The sequence below is a fragment of the Temnothorax curvispinosus genome, unplaced genomic scaffold, assembly GCF_003070985.1.
Source record: "Temnothorax curvispinosus isolate PA1 unplaced genomic scaffold, ASM307098v1 QBEX01007734.1, whole genome shotgun sequence".
Lineage (NCBI taxonomy): Eukaryota > Metazoa > Arthropoda > Insecta > Hymenoptera > Formicidae > Temnothorax > Temnothorax curvispinosus.
The window spans coordinates 507,498-525,093 of NW_020217514.1; the positions used below are offsets into that span (position 1 = coordinate 507,498).

The 17,596-nt window shown below is 36.8% G+C and overlaps 3 protein-coding genes across 5 annotated transcripts in view; 1 reads left to right on the forward strand and 2 right to left on the reverse strand.

The window, feature by feature from the left end:
* LOC112457316 (acetylcholine receptor subunit alpha-like) overlaps positions 1 to 3,214 on the reverse strand; it is a 174,265-nt gene extending 171,051 nt beyond the window's left edge. For 2 of the 3 annotated variants that reach the window (XM_025020284.1, XM_025020282.1), the window contains exon 1: positions 3,133 to 3,214. The gene's annotated coding sequence lies outside the window, so the exon portion shown is untranslated. Of the gene's footprint in view, positions 1 to 2,983 lie in introns of all 3 variants that reach the window. The other variant, XM_025020283.1, reaches the window with a different exon arrangement.
* A 7,429-nt stretch (positions 3,215 to 10,643) lies between these two features.
* LOC112457363 (TWiK family of potassium channels protein 18) lies at positions 10,644 to 14,866 on the reverse strand. The gene has a single exon (XM_025020363.1). The coding sequence runs from the start codon at positions 13,227 to 13,229 to the stop codon at positions 12,216 to 12,218; it is 1,014 nt and encodes a 337-aa protein (XP_024876131.1). The 5' UTR covers positions 13,230 to 14,866; the 3' UTR covers positions 10,644 to 12,215.
* A 1,021-nt stretch (positions 14,867 to 15,887) lies between these two features.
* The window catches only part of LOC112457326 (carbonic anhydrase 2-like), an 8,769-nt gene continuing 7,060 nt past the window's right edge, over positions 15,888 to 17,596 (forward strand). The window contains exon 1 of the mRNA XM_025020306.1: positions 15,888 to 16,004. Within this exon, the coding sequence (XP_024876074.1) occupies positions 15,956 to 16,004 (49 nt within the window). The 5' untranslated portion in view covers positions 15,888 to 15,955. The remainder of the gene's footprint in view (positions 16,005 to 17,596) is intronic.

Sequence of the window (17,596 nt, forward strand, 5' to 3'; positions counted from 1 at the left end):
AGAGAGAGAGAGAGAGAGAGAGAGAGAGAGAGAGAGAGAGAGAGAGACAAGGGAGGATCGATCAACGCTCTGGTCCCGCCTTGTCTGCCACCGCGCGAATGTCTAATTGCTGTTGCACCGCTAACTGGGTCAACGGTATATTATTTCGGATTAGCGAGCTGAGGAGAGCCGACCTCACGATGTTGTCATCAGCTGGGAATTCGCCTAAGACAAAACTGGAATACACTGAGGGCCCCTATTCGATATTAAAACCGCCATCTGACAGCATTGAATACGAGAACATTGAGTCTGTCTTGATCTTTATAGTCATATACTTACTTTTTTAGTTTTTCAATTCCTAAATTTTCCGTTTCTAAGTTATATCTTGATTGAAATAATTTTAAAACGTGCCCTTTCTCTAGTATGTGCTAATTGTAGAACCCAAAGCAATGAGTTAAAATAATCGGATAATATGTTTTATATAGAGATGAAGTATTTTTAAGTGACACCTGTTTAAGTTACCATTACATAAGAAAATATTTTACTAACTTAATAAAATATTTTCACGATTAGAACAGAGTTATTGATCGATTCCACAGTGCGTATAATTCGCAGCATTGAGCAATTCGATATCGTACAATCCAAATGGATTTTAAACAGCTCCACGATTCAGCACAGTTTGCTCGCTTTCATTGCATACCTCTCTCGCGTTTCCTCTTTATTTTTCTATGGAGAAAGTAAATTACTTTATAGCACCCTTTGTAATCGCTCGAGCGCCTCCGAGTAAGGATCGCTTCTATAGTGCGCGAATTCGATGGAAATCGAGACAATGAACTCGGTTGGCACTCGATACCGACTGTAAGATTAACGATCGGAACAGGCAGAGTAGTTTTTCCCGTGCCTATTTGCATTTATAGTGCGAGGCAATCTTCGAGGTCGAAATTAAAGTAACATCAAGAGATCGATTGTTTAGTACCTTTACGCATATAATTTGTCCCATTAAAATTTTCAGCTAAAGCACATTATATTTTGTTTTAATATCAAATAATTATGATACGACGTCGTCGGTCGCGGCGATATACATATATTTCGCACGCGCGCGATATGTTGCGGATTAAAAAGTTATCATGTGAAAATGGCACGTTGTTTTCAATGACGTCTATCTCCGAAACTATTTCAGCTTCGACAGGGAGGGTGGAGCGCGGTCCGTGGGAAATAAAATTGAAAACATTTGATCGGCTATATCGAGCCAACGATCGCAAAACCACGTGAAGTTTCTATTCTTGACAATCCATTAGCTCCCGACTGAAAAGAATTCCACGGTATCGCACACCGTAGCATTCGATTCGGACGCATAATTGAAAAGACCCAGAATGTACTTTGCTGACGATGAAAGTTTAAGCGAAAATCTGTCGATCGGGTCAAAATCCGTCAAAGCTCATGGAACTTTTTACAATCTACTACTTCAATTATTACACATGCAATACGTTTTTTGAAGTATCCGCGCGCAAATGTTTTATTTTTTAGGAAAAATCTGTCGCAAAAAGATTACATTGATATGCAAATTTTTAAATCTCATAATTACATGTAGTTGAAGAATCAATTATTAATTTCCTCCTCCCTTTCTCTTCCTTTTTTTCTTTTTCTTGTAAAAAATGATCGTTCAGAAAATTATTATTTTACGGGTATTATCAAGTAATATAACGAATAAAAATGAAATAGTAAAAAAAACGCGTATAGGATAAATAATGGATTAAATTGTATATCTTCGATACGAGATGATAGAATACAATCGGAAGGATTTCAGGGGGATATTGAAGTTCTTGGTGAATGATATTCAGGATTAGAGCGTTTATTAAACTTCGATAAAAATCGTGGCGCAATTCCAATTCGAATACCAAAAGTTCCGCATGCGGACACAATGGAGAGGATTCCTCACAGCGGAGGATATTGAATCCGTCGTGCAGAAGGTGGAGCGGAGGGGGGGAGAGGAGGTGAAGCGAGAAATAATAAAAAGAACGCCACGCGATATCGCGTGTCCGAGAGCAGCGAAATGTTTCGATAATCGTCGAATCTCAATGAAATAATTTCACGACGGTTTCAACGCCGCCGCCACCGCGGATATCGCGCGAATCGCGAATTCCTCGCATCTTTCCGCTACTGCGCTCCGCCGCTCATGCTTTCTGCGATTAAAGTTTATGAGAATTTAGATTAGCGTAGCAGCTGTCGAGAGAGCGCGAACCAGTCCCGCAACTTCGCTCTAATTACTCGCGATTATATCTTACGCATGTTTGAATCCGCGCGATAAGTCTCGGAGAATTATTCATGCAAATACGAAAATTATCCCTATTAACTTTCTTATCTCTTTTTTTCTCAATTAAGATTTATTACATAACGTAAATTTAATTTTATTTCTTGAAAAATATCAATCATACAGTCCGCCCACATTTTGCGACTTTATGTTAATATTACTTTAAATTTTTGCTGAAAATTAGTGTTAATTTGAAATCAGCATCCCAAAAAATATATTTTGCAATTACAGCTATAAACAATTATGCATTTATATGCTGCCTGTGGAAAATAAGACTCATTTACAAAATACATTATACAACTTTTGCAGAAAATTATGTTACAAGAATCAAAATATGCAAAACTATTTGAAAATTTTTACTTTTCACTATTAGTTTACATAAATTTACATGTATTTGATATTTTGTAAATAATTAGTTACGAGAACTGATATTAACATATCGCCTAAATTTGTAAAATCCTCTTCATCGATATATTTGCACGCATGCATATTTTCATAGTAAACGCGTTTTTCAATCCCCGAAGATTTCTATTTTGAATAATTTCCATAATTTCCGCGTACTCTAATAGAACAACATAATTTGCATTCAAAATCTCTCAAAATTTGTGCTCCGTCTATTTTCTACTGCTTAAGCGCGTGATAAACGCAGAGGATTTCGCGACACCCCCCCTAAGAAATATGCATCACGCCTACCGGGAACCACGTAGCGTCGGGGCGCCCGGCAAACCCGATGATTTCGGTCGGAGACGGGGAATCCCGGGTGCCGACGTTCCCAAGCGGTGCCCGCCGTGGGCGACGACAACGATGACGAAGGGGATGAACGGGGGGGTGGTAACACTGACCTAACTTCGCGCGCACTCCAAGCCACGCCGGTCTCTCGCAGCAGCTCTCGGGACCGCTGCACACTCGCACGCACTGCACCCACGACTGAAGGTAGTCGTCGTCGCGAGCCCGTGGTCGAGGGGGTGCGCCGAGATCTCGATCGCTTGGAGGCGCCACCGGGTGCGCACCACCGGGCGCAGTGTGAGCCCGCGGGAGAGACGGGCGTCTGGGAGGGTGATCCCCGCCGACGCCGACGGTGGGGTGGATTCGCGATGGAGGAATCTGGACCGAACTTGCGCGCGTACGTTTATGCACGAGGAGACGAGCGCGACACAGTAACCGCGAAGACATCAGCTGGAAAAAGCGCTTCGCCTTATACGCGAAGAGGGTGAGAAAAGGGTTTCTCTCCGTCGAAAGGGTTGAATAGACTTCGATCATCTCGCGAGATGACGAGAAATCGATCGCCGCGATGCATGGTTTTTCTTTACGTCGGGAAAGTCTGTTTTTAGGAGACGTCGTACAAAATGGAGCAATGATCGTTGTTCTGAAAATTTGCATTGACGATGAAGACTGTAAAATAAGATTTATACAACATATAATACAAAAAATCGTTATGTACATATATGTGAAAACTAAGAAAAAGGTTTAAGTTTCATTCATCTGAAGGGATATAAAAATGACTCGGCTGCTTTCATTTCAAAGGAAAATTAATAAAAACTCTCTGCATTGTTTTCTCCCGGATTATACGTTTTTAATCTTTCATCCACAAAACAAATGGATTTGAGTTTTGTTGTTCCCATTTGACAGAAGCGGGTCTTCGCGAGGAGTAATGTTTTATTTGGGTCGCACAATTCAGCGCTCGTATCGTTAACAAGATCAAGCAATTGCACTTGTAACATTAATTGCTTGATTCTTCGAGATTACGGTAAAACCTTTTTGAATGATAAATCCCGCCATAAACACAATGCGAAGCGATTAATCGTGTTATTGCTGCTTGGATTATCTCGCTGAAAAATCGGCTAGTTTACAGCATCATCTGGCAAATACCTGAAACAAAAATAATGCTTTTACATGGAGACCATAAATTTTCGTAATCTATCTCTATAGTGAGATAGCACTTTCTTTCATCATATATCTGTATTATTCGTGATCTATGATGCGGCGGATATTTCACACAAATAGTAAAAACGTCTTTCGGACGTTACATAATAGTTGCTTTTGATGAACGAAAAATCTTTGGCTAGTGAAAATGACATGAAATAAAATTATAATCGGTAAAAATGCAATATAATTTTTAGATATTTCATACATAGAAAATATCTTCGCAAAATTTATTAGTACAAGAATTCAGCTTTCAAACTGTATGGTAAAACTGTATATGGTTGATGTATCATATTATTTTAACCAACGCCTAAATTTGCTGTACTATTATTACAAAATGTACACATACCTTTCCTTAAATAAGCGGCCGGTATATAATGATATTGGAGAGATACGCGGCTGGGAAATACGGATAGCGCGCAGGCCAGCCTCGCGTAAATTTAATTTAGCATCGCTCATGAACCTAGTTCGCCATTTTATGGCATAGACTAAGCTAACTCCATGAAAAGCACCGGGAGCAGGGCAACGGGTGTTCCTTAGCTGGAACAATGGATCGGTGTGGCATTGTATGGCGGCGCATTAACCGGCATACCGCGACGATCCCTTTAAACCTCCGGTACGAAACATCCGGCTTCCGGCAACGTGCCGACATATTGATGAATTAAAATTGCAATAGCAGAGAGGCAGAGGGAGAAAGGGAGGGAGAGAGAAGGGGGAAGAGACTTGGTTGGTCTTTACAAGTCAAAGACGAGCCGGAGTAAAACAGGCGTAGCAGAGTGAGTCGTCTCGATTCGGAGTAGCTCATTTATCACCGGACTTTGAACGCCAATCTCCCTCTCGGCAAATAGGAAAAAAAAGCAAGGAAGGGCGATGGCGGGGAGCGGAGGATGAAAGGGACTGAGAAAGTTCGGCGGGTTGTTTGTCAAGAATTAAAACTTCCTTCTTAATTCATCCGACGGATCGTTATGGGCACTTCAAACGTGCCCCAGAAATTGCCGGGATCAATCTGTACTTCGTTCGTAATGTAGATTGAGATTTATTTCTTAGTTCTCCTGTTTACTTTTATATCTTGAGGGGTTTTTTTTATAGACGTTTTTCAAAAGAACGTATGTAACTTCCGTTTGAAATACACAGCAAATTAGAATAGTTCTCTTCAAAGGAGAAACAATTGGAGAGAGAGAGAAAGAGAGAGAGAGAGAGAGAGAGAGAGAGAAACGTATGCTAATTAAGAAGTGAATTCCGTAACGTCGTGTTCTGAAATGAATTAATTGTCATCGTATTATGCGAATTGTCGTAGTAACATGCTGTTTTATCTCAAAAGGTGCCTTTCGCATCTATTCACGAGATGTAAGCTTAATTCCGTCGCGGAAAACGCCAACCGACAAAAGGCAGTATCCCTGTCAACTCCTCTTTTTACCAGGATGACGTATTTTTCTCTTGCCCATTGTGCCGCGTTACACATCGTGTGTCGAGCGATCGGATAAACGCGAGGAGATGGAGGTAGGTTGACGTGGGAGCTCCATATTGAAGGGGACTTGGCAAGATTCCAATAATCTCCTTGGATCACCACCATCGGCGTTATCTACCTACGCCTCACGATTTCGGTCTCAAACGGGTTGCCCGACCGATTTACCGTTGTCCAATGTGTACATGTCAGATGTATATATGTGTGCGTGTGTGTATCTGCATGTGTGATGTCGAGCCGAGCACGCCGAGGTGAAAAATGTCAGCCGGCGTTACCGGAATTAGAATCCGGGGAAATACAAGCCGGAAAAATACGCGATTGTGCCATCGATCTTGCGCTCGTGTCTACTTATGACACGAACACTCGCGGGCATCTTTCTCTCTTGCTGCTTGTTTGTGTGCAAACGCGATGCAAAATAGAAATAAATCTGTCGGCAAAAGGACCGACTACACTTCTGTAGCTGTGTACGTCCGAATTAAATAAAATGTAGCGACTGTCATTCGCGATTGGAAAGAGAAACATGTCTGATATTTTATAATTGTTTTCATACTTTTTGTAGCGCAAAATTGCGCAGTATGAAAAGAAAACTAGATTAAGAAGCAAACAATAATTCAAATAAAACCTTCTTTCAGACGTGAATGATTCTAATTATTAAAATTGAAGATATATTGAGTTGAAAATCTTGTACGATATATTATTAATTTTCTACAGAGACAATGTCCAGTTACAGTTAAAATCTCATTCATAATACAAGAGCTACACCGTGAGTATACGTGCTTTGAAGTACGCGCAAGACGGAGTAAATTGAATATTTTTCAAGAAACACTCTCGCTGACCTGGTAAAAGTTAGATATTCAAGACGACGGAATTTTAAGCTAGCTCGTTCCCGGCGCAGAAACTTGATTGGAGTCAAAGTGTCCTCGATGAAAATTACCTTCGTATTACCGTCGAGATTTTACTTCGTATATGTAGTCAAAGCACTCAGCGGATACGCTCGCGAGCACAGAAGTTACTATTAATTTCAAGTCCGACGCAGTTCGCGATGTTTCAGCGGCAGGAGTTTACTCAGTTTAAATCGAGTTATCGCTATAGAATTTCCAAACTGTGATCCGGCTCTCGCCAAAGCCACAGAGACGGCTATCCCTTTTATTACCGACAAGTTCGGACATCATAATCCATGATGTATATACCGTCGACTCTTAGAAGAAACAAATTCGTTAATTATTATACTTTATAGATAAAAGTTGATTAATGGATTGGTAATTTGTAGATAAAAACTTGTCTGTCGATTGTGTCAGTAATATAAATTACTGAACGGGTCAATGGGACTTCAGTATACGCAAATTGAATAAGTGTGTTCTCCGCAATATCTATTTTCACTAATTATGATATTATAAATAGTTATCGTTGGAGATTTTACAGTTAAGTCTTGTTGTTGCTGTACTCACTGTGCAATATATATGAAAATTCGGCTTTGTTTCGTTTACCGAAGTAGAACCTTCCCCGAAAGTTTCGCGTTTTGTTTGATAGCTCTTTCGGGGGCAAATCTGTCAGAATCAACAAAGCGGGCTTCGCAAAACGCGCGAGCTGCTTCCGCGGGGGAAAGTGCGCTGCACTCGATGTTGATTCAGGTGTCTGCCTTCAAACTTCGGCAAAGAAGAAAATATCTCCGTCAATATATGCCTCTACAAATAATATTTTATAGTTTAGCGCAAACATATTTCTTCGCCCGTGTCGGTCAGCGGTATATGCAATACTTTTTTCAATCTTTCGATTTTTGCGCGGCGAAATTTCTAATTAATCCCCTTTGAAATCGCGTTCTCCTGAAATAAATGATGTTTTTTTATTTCAGATAAATATCGACTGGTTCTCGTATTTTACTACTAGATAAACTCAATTGAACGGAGAGATGATCGAATGGTCATCGATTTAATTGAATTCATTTTGCATCCGGCACGGGATTAGGATGATATTTGATTAAACGATCACAATTAAAATTCAGTGAATTCAGAGACCTGTCTGTTCTTGCTAAAGAAATACAGTTCTGTCTCGATGAAACAGTAATCTCTAATTAAAACATAATGTGCTTAATAGAAAACTCATTAGTTACGTATCATTCCATTTCCATAGTTCCATTTCCTTCTAAGCATTATTATGTGATACATATGTGTGTATAATTATATTACCAGAAATTATTTAAATCTAATTAATATTAGATGTTGCAAATGTCACTCACAATCAGTTTTGATGTAAAATTTAATTTGGAAAAAAAGGAGATCAAAATAAGACAATAAAATATACGATACTCACATAGCGTATATATATATATGTATATATTACGCAATATATTAATCTTTTAAAAAAAATTACCATTTGTGAATGCATGTATAGCTGTGACTTTCATTGATTGCATAATGTTCAACTGATTGGTACCGTGATATCGGCGTCCCTGATTGTCCACTTTGCTGATATTACCGGACTAGAGCTCTTCACACATCTCTATAAGCACATAGCTCGTGTACACGGCGAAGAACGACCAACGGAGGCGAGGATTCCGTAGTGATTCGGCAATCCTAGAGAACTGCAGGTCTGCTTGCATTCAGATGCCAAGCGAGAGCAACTCGACAAATTGCGCCAGTAAGCTTGGACGTCTGCAAGGACCCCACTGCAAATTTCAACAATTCGACGACGGTGCCAACTTGTCATCGAGGTAACTCCCTTGCGCACTTTCCGCCGGGATTTCAAGTGTGATTGATTTGATTGTTACTAATCTGTGATTCTTGAAAGAGGCGCTGACTCTTTTTTTATAGACATCTGAAATTGTATTATAATAAGTTATGACAATGTTCTTGTCTGTTGTATTTTTTATATAGACTTTTTTAAGTTTTTTAAGCTTCTTAGATCTTTTTAAGCTTTGCTTTTATTTATGCTCAATTTATTATTTTTAATATTTAATATTTAAATATGTATACTTTATTTTTTTGTAATTTAACAAAATACAATTATAAGTAAAATAACTATTAGGCGATAATAATAATCACTAAGTTGGTTGCGTAATAAGAGACTTGATTACAATGATAATAGTGCTAATAAATAACTTCTAATTAATGTAACCAAATTAATTTGTTATTAGAGAAATTAATCAATTGTGAACTATATATATTTAACACATAAAAGCTGCTACATTATTATTTGTGGTTTATCGATACAAATGCATTTAACCTAATAGCACTCAGCCGAATTATTCTGAATTCTATTAAATATCGTACCACCGTTGATGTATGAAAGTTTAAATCAACTAGCATGATTAGCTGGTAGATTAAAGGGACCATTTCTAGAAATTTGTACGGTTTGTGTATATGGCTCTCATTGAGATTTATGAATTATAAATGTTCTTTTCTGACCATTAAAACATCTCCGTATGATTCGTTAGCTCATCACACAAAAGTTATTTATCTTCTTTCTCAACAGCATTTATGGATATACTTTCTTTAAAATAGAAAATTATATATATTTAACAAAGTGTTTTGAACGTTTAGGATCTTTGTAAAATTATTTCTTTGTTATCTAAACTGTTTTATAAAAAACATATGATCTAATTATAATTTATTTGTTAAAAGTGATGCCGAGCCTTAGTCGCGTATCAAAAATTATAGTTTTTGAAGCTTCATGCTATAAACTATATATTTTTTATTAACTTTAGCTTTCAGAAAAACATATATCTCTCTCTTTTAATAATATATCTATTTTTTTAATAACATAAAAAAATCTAAACCGAGGCCTAAAGTTAAAGCATCTATTATCTGTGCTCAATAAATGCATTTATGTCATTACGTTACGCGATCTTATTGAAGGCGGATAAAGTAGAGAACTCCGCGATGTAGAGAACTACGCTTCTATTTCAACACGTTACACTTACCAGAAGAAGCATAGTTGACTGTTATCAGCTACTGTACAATTATACCGGCGCGATAACATTACAGAGTTTTACGATAAATTCTTATCCGATTTATAAGACTGATAATCATTCATCCACCTATAATATTCATCCATCCATAATAAATTTATGAGATCGATAATTATTTATCACAATAAATTTATGAGATAAATAATAACACAGGCACACAAAAAATAAAAAGTGTTCTTGGCCGAGACACTACACTAGTGTATTCTCATGTATTTTGACCCGCTGAATCCGAATCCGAAGTCAGAATTGTCAGATTGGCTCTCAGTTCCGAGCAAACCTCAAAAAAAGTTCAAAACTCCACGAAACAAACACTTTTTTTTTCAATCATTCACTATGATAAATTTATGAGAATATTTTATCAATAGCACAAGGAGAAATTTAATTTACAATACCATAAATTACATACAAAATCCAAGATTTAACATTGCCGTAAGATTCCTATTTTTATTCAAAACACGAGTTTTGGTACATCGAGAAATTATGTGAACTGGGAATATGCAGATAGTTCCGTTAACCATTTGCAGTGAAACCAAAGTGACTCACCAGAATCATGACAGTTTCGGGTTAGGTTATTTCTGTGATCGCACTAGATTATTATTTCAAAGCATACACAGATATATACGATCTAAGCACATATGCTGAATAGTATATTAAATAGAAATATTAAACATTTCTAATTTTAATAATATTGCATTAAAGTCAATAAAATTAAGGATTTGTTAATAATAAAAATTTCTATTTTATTTTTAGTCAAATCCTTCTCTAAACTTCAAAAATATCTTTTTTTAAGACATACATATGGAAGTAGAAAAAATATAGTTTGCAATACAGTACAATAAATAGGTATTTAATCACGATATTAATATTATGCATTGTCTTGTGACAAACAAAATACAATGACTTTTCGCTATAATTTTATTAAAGCAGCAAATGGTTATAAAAATAAAATCACACATCAAAATAACGTAAATTCTTTTATCGATAGCAATAAATTTTTATTTTTTGGCAATCATGTACAAATCATTTTGTGGAATGTATAATAATGCGCGTAATAAATTATCTACATTTGTGCATCATTTCTCTCGGCGAGGTCATTGCAGCCTCATTAATTTACTGTGCTGGACATTATCGTGATCGATAAATTAGCAGAGTGACTATACTCTTGATAATAATCGGTAGCACAGTTATTTCGTGGTTGACATGTGCTGTCAGATAAATATATTCTCATGTGTATGTATATATAGTCATGTGTATGTTCATGACGGACACTTCGATAGCTTTATAAATTCCTGTTGTCTTCAAAATTCACAATAAATTAAACGTAAACAAAAACCATATAATCGTATTAATTTGTTGTCAGAATATAACATATTTTCATGAGTGAAACAATTATAACTTCGTGTAAATTCTTCTTATAAATATAGCTTATAATATAGCTCATTCACACCTAATTTTTATACGTTTTAAATAAAAAATACAATTAATAGTGATTTAGAATCAGATATAATCAATATTGATTAATATTTAAATAAAGATACCGTGTGAATTACGATCATTAAATACGATTTTAAAAATTATTAATATATTCCGTTTTTCCGTTTTAATCTGACTAGCTATTTTAATGTCTCACAGTTCTTATATTATTATGTGCAGAAAAGCGTTGATAATTCTGCGATACTGGATATAAAAGGTTTATATTTTAACGTCACGTTTCCAATATCAGGGAACGCAAATAATCTGTCGTAAAAATCCACGGAGTGATATCTCTACCACCGATATCTCTAGTGATCGATATATGTAAACTTCCACACCGTCATCTCAAACATACTATTCACGAGTATAGGTGATATCGACGACGCGATTTTATGATGGTATTAAAAATATTATTGACTGTTGATATAAATCACGATTCGTATTTCACAAGTAAACTGCTCTAACGCACTGTCGATTAGACGCTTCATATGGAGCTAGAGTTTAATCTATTTATACTTAAGTCTATAAAACATAGAAATACTAATAATTTCATCATCATAGCAATAATTAACAATTAATGTAATAACGTAATAAAAATTATAAATTTTACGATTAGTTGTTCAATGCAGACAGCAATCGTAACATTTGTTCCATAATTTTGTTTCTATAACTTCCAGTAATTATTTAACAATCACGTATCGAAAATGGGACAACTTATTTCTTAGACGAGAATCTCTTACCTCTCTTTAACATATCAAAATTAAAATATAGACATTATTATATATGTTATAATAATATTGGACACACAGCATGAAACAACGCGCTATATACCACAAACCGTTTACAATCGCTGGCGAATGTTCTTAACGATATAGTCCGCATTTGTGATAACATTTATGCAAAGATACAACACCTTTCCACTTTCTTCTTGTTTGTTCTCTGTATTTATATAACTTTTTGCTGATTACAGAGAAAGAAATCTCTTCTTCGATTAGGTTTTAAAAGTTTTTATTAATTATCACCTTATTACCGCTTTTTCACCCTTTTACGATAGATTATAACTTTCGTAATGCATCCTGCGATTGTCATTTGATCTCTCAATCCGTAGGTTCCGATTTGCAACACGTCATTAATTTATAATTGACCGCATCCATCGCTTGGTTCAGCTGTTCCTTGAGTTCCCGTGCCTTCACGTACACTTCCTCCCTCATCAGATTGTAGCACATGGCTATCAGGCCCATGCCTAGCAGCAAATACACGAAGTTGATGATGAGCTTTGTCTGGCTGTCCTGCGTACTTTGGCTCCAGCCTGGAACTAGGTCGCCCATGCCGATTTTGCAGAGCGAAGTGACGCAGAAGTAGGTACTGTCCAGGTAGTCCCACTGTTCCCATTCGGCGAACATGATCGAGCCGGCCAATATGTAGCCGAATATCACCCAGAGACAAGCGGTCGAGGGCACGATGATCCTCTGTCCAGGTTTCCGTTGACCGGTGCACTCGTACAATCGCGTGTACAGCCACTTAAAAGTCTGCGCGAGCACCTTACCCATGTTCAAGAAATAGAGCACGTACAGCGGAATGCCCAGCACAGCGTAGATCACAGTGGCACCTTTACCCACCTGGGTCTTCGGCACCAGGCTGCCGTAACCGATCATAGTGAACACCGAGAGGCAGAACATCAACGCCGCGGGGAACGACCATTGATCGACGGGCGTTAGGCCGTTGCACTTGTCTTTCTGTCGTTTGGTAATATTTTCCTGATATTGTTTCAGAATACTATTCGACACCATGTAGAAGGTGGTCCGGTTGAATATGTTTACCGACTGATTGCTGGCGGTGCTGAACCACAGCTCGTCGGCGTATTCCTGACGGATGTATTCCCGCACGCACACCGACGCCGTCGGATCGACCTGGCCTTCGATGCTTATGAAGCCGAAGGCACCCACAATGGCATAGCCCACCACCAGGCCACCCACGCCGACCTGGGTACACATAAACTCCACCAGCTTTCGGCAGCAGTCCTTGATGCGCTCCCGAGGATCGATCCCGGTCGACGTCGAGGACGAGTCTCGGCTCCTCAGAGAGGATCTCATTGGGATGCCGCGCGGCATGTTTCGACGCGTGAACTACTACGAGTTTCCGATCCGGCACGAAGAGACTCACATGGAACACCACCTTGGCTGATACTCGACGACTCTCCCCGTGCCGCTTTTCTATTTCTGGTCGGAACGCCCTGTCGCTCGCTTCTCGTTTCTTCCTTCAAGATTCCGCTGTCTATCGGTCTCCGTTTCTCCACTTTTGTCGAATCATACTATACGGCACTCTGCCACACTGTTTCATTCTCGTGGATTACTTCCACGAGATTAGAATCGCTGCAGTGGTCTTACGTACGTTGTTTTAATACGATTTTGCGAACGATAATTCGCAAAGTCAAATTGCGTTGTTGTTTGCATTGTTTTAAACTTTCGATACTGAAGCCGGATTAAAATAGATGTCTCTGGATTTGCAGTTTGTTTAAATTCTCCAAGCTTCAAGAAACCATGTCATTGTTGAATAAATGATTTAATACTATGTATAAAAGTTTTAAAACGACTTATCAATCCACTACTTTAAAGAAGGTATAATGTGAATTACGAGTTAATCGTTGTGGGTCTATTCACATAGAATTTTAAGATGTGCAATTTAAGAAATTTATCTTCTTATAAATTCTACGAATGTCAAAAGTTTAAAATTTTGATAAGAGATACGATATTGTGATATTTTTAGGTAACACAACATTAACGTATATGTACCGATATTTAGCAAAAGAATAGCTCCGTTATGCAGCCACTAACTACATGCAACTAACTCCATTGAGTTTACTATTTTTACCAGCATATCTACATAAACGGTGTCCGGTAAATTCGAAGGGACGAGTGTATATGGAACTTGAAATAGTTACACGCGGTAGTGGCTGTTGCCAAATAGTATGCTGCAACACGAGACAAATAAACAGCTTTCTTTAATTGTAGACAGAAACATTTCATGAAGAATTATAATTAACCACATTATTAGATATATGTCGTATTATAAAATATACCGATTATAAAGAATTTTTTTATCCTTTTTGTAACTTGCCTTATCGCACTAATTTTGAAACACACTGGAAAGAATGAAATGTGAAATAATATCAAGTGTGATAGGAACTTTAGAGCAGCGCAGTGTGTCATAGTTATCAGCATTCCAAACAGCATCACGAGTATATCGGAACTTGAGGGGGAGATAGAGAGAATCGTGTGACATAATAAGCCGCATCAACGTGAAAGGGGAAGAGTTCCCCTTTGTTGAATTATTTACCCTTTGCAAAATTATACGCAAAATTACATACATACATGCATAAATTTAATATTGCTGCCCGCGAATATATGCTCGCTTAGACTTTAATGAATGCGTCCTCATATCAACTTAGATAACTGCTTGCGTAGACTGTAATGGATGCATCCTCATATGAACTTAGATAATCTTACCAGGAATTAAACATATTTGTCCAAGTAACCGCTTTTAGAAGCCCATGCGTTTGTATTATGAAGATAAGCGAGATATTTAGTAAAGAAATGCTATATGGTTTGACATTCGACATACCAGAACAATAATAAACTTTCTGTAATAAACTTGATATGATAAGACAGAATAAGTTAAACCAATAGTATATTACTTAATGTAACATACTTTTTCTGACTTATTTTGCTCTGTAATTACTTAATGTAATTACTTAATGTAATGAGTTAATTATATAAAGTAATAAGTTTATTACTTAATGTAATTACTTAATGTAATTACTTAAAAGTTAAACTAATTAGTGTATTTATAAAGTAAAAGGAACTAATAGTATTTTATTATTTATTATAATTTTAAACGGAAAAATTATTGTAAGACTTAAAATACTGACAAGTTTACTTTATTACAATCTGCGTAATCAGCTTCATGCTTTGGAGGCATATATTCCGGCATCTTATAAATGCTCTTGAGGGTGTGCGGAAGAAGAACACCACGCCTTTCGATTTCAAAGAATCTTAATAGCCATAATGTATATCACTTTTGATGCATTAAGAATGACGAGAAACAGGGCGGACGTGTCACGAGAAGCCTGATTTTATGTCGACATGCCTAAAAATACCTAAACTTATTACGAGTAATTTGAACTCTCGACATACATTTGAAAATTGCTCCAACATCTTCAACAGTGTTTCGATTAAAATTATTTCTTTCTGTTGAGCGCCGAATAGAGGTAAAGTAGAAACAGAGTTTTAAACAGAATTTTATTATAAAACTATATATTTATAATCTCCAATAAAAAGGCAAATTTTTGATTAGCGAATTTCGAGGTTGGCTTGTCGTTTCTATTTATCACGAACCACATCGCAATTAGAAAAAATTTTGCAATTAAAAAAAGATTTCTGGTCGAAATAACTTCGTTTTCTTGTCAGTTATAATGGACATTTGAATGGCATCCGAACAATTAAAAAGTTACCTGGTGGCTAAATTAGAAAATCAATTCCAATTGCACGCTGTAATTGAACGAAATGCAATTATCGCAAAGGAGATTATCCGATTCCTCTTTTTCTATTCCTTCGTTCTTCTGTAAAAAAAAATGCTGAGTTCGCGAAAAATTCACTCGAGCGCACTCGCGGTTCTCAAATCGACTGATCAAAACTGCAGTTTTGCACGAGTTCGATACGGTAACGCGGGGGTTGGATACGTCAGCCTCTCGGCGAGGAATCTGCCAGGTAGATCAGTCGGACGATGAGCCTCGTCCAAGTTGTGTCTCGGCAAAATAACAGGTGTACCGTATGTGAAAATGGGTTTAGGTCACTTGCTGATGGTTACATTGACGTTACTCTGCACAGGTAAAAACATTTCGCGACTTTTCGATAAAGTTTTGCTCCCTTTTATCTTATCATACTGATTATTATACCGGCATTTTAAAAACATTAAAAAATGTTAATTTCTAAACGCATGAGTTAGAACGTATGCAATATGTCAAATGTTGAACACAAGAAAAAAAAAGTAAAAAATAAAAGTAGATAATTATTTATACACATAATTAAGTAATAATTTTTACACATAATTAAATACAAAATAAAAGGAAATAATTATATATTTTTGGAAAAGAGAAAAAGAATCTCGAAGAGAGTTAATGCGTGCAGAGTACATATATTAATCTTATTCTGAAACAGCACAAAATTTCGTTTAAATTAGCAATAATTAGTTTTTATGTTGATATTGTCATGTTTTTTTATCGCTCGCAAAATTAATATTTAATTTAACACATTAATTTGTTTTTTATTTTGTATCCTCAAATTTCTGAAAAATATAATCACTAAAAAGATTTCTTGTTCTTTTAATATTGTAACATCTATTTGACATTTAAAAAATTTTAATTATGTTAATCTCTAATAGAAACTTGCTTGTTTAAGAATTTATTGCTTTATTATACTCTTTTTCAAAATAAGAAAGATGTATTGCACGTATATAAATATCATTTCGCTAATAAACTTATTTCTGTAAATATGACTTTTGAGAATGTTTGTGCATGAGTGACTTGATGACGATGACTTATTTTAAGTGAATGCAAGATGCACGTAACATGGCGGTAGCGCTGCGCTTATACTTACCTGCTGACCGAATACTTACGTCGATCGGCTGATGAACGCATATAAACCGCGCGTCTAAATTTAAGATTTGGACCATGCTTTGTTCACGAATTTAATTTTACTTGGTTGATCGCTTCAGCTAGCGCGCGATGACGGCATTTGCTGCGACGGAAATGCAACGTCTTATTCGTTTGTCACAAATTTTAATTACATTATGAATGTTAATTCACAAAGTCTTTCTTTTAACAGCGCGTTTGGTCACACTTTTTGCGCCGGCTTTGAAGATAGAAAAGAAAAAAATTGCAAGAAATCTTAATTATTACATAATCAAAAAGAAAATAAAAAATAGGTCTGCAATCTTTATGCCTTTTTACTTCTCATTAGGCGTTTTTCTCTAAGAACGTATATTACTCGTGGCAACGATTGATACATAAAAGTGCATTCATTCAACCAGTCAATGTAGATTGAATGAATCACTCTGCAACGTTCGCTCGAATCACGACCATTTAGTACAGATGAATAAACGCATTCGACTATTTGTACGAAAAGTAATCCACTTTGACGAATTAAAAAGGAGAGCAAGTATTCACCGCTCCTCTTTACGCTATCGTTAATAGAATGCGCTGATAATCAAATGGTCGGTCGGTCGGTCAGTTGCATACTGCGATGACTATGACCTGACATAGCCTGTATATACGTTAAATCTCATGCGATAGCTCCTAGTATAATCTCGGGGTTATCCAGTTAGATTTACGTCCGCGTTCATCAGTCGTACACTCGTCGTCATCGCGCTCGTGTGTCACCCATCGCGGTAGTCTCAGGTGGTTCCCTGCGATGCGTCTCTT

Excerpts from the sequence above, each read along its gene's own strand:
- LOC112457363 (XM_025020363.1), bottom strand. The coding sequence starts at position 13,229 with ATGCCGCGCGGCATCCCAATGAGATCCTCTCTGAGGAGCCGAGACTCG.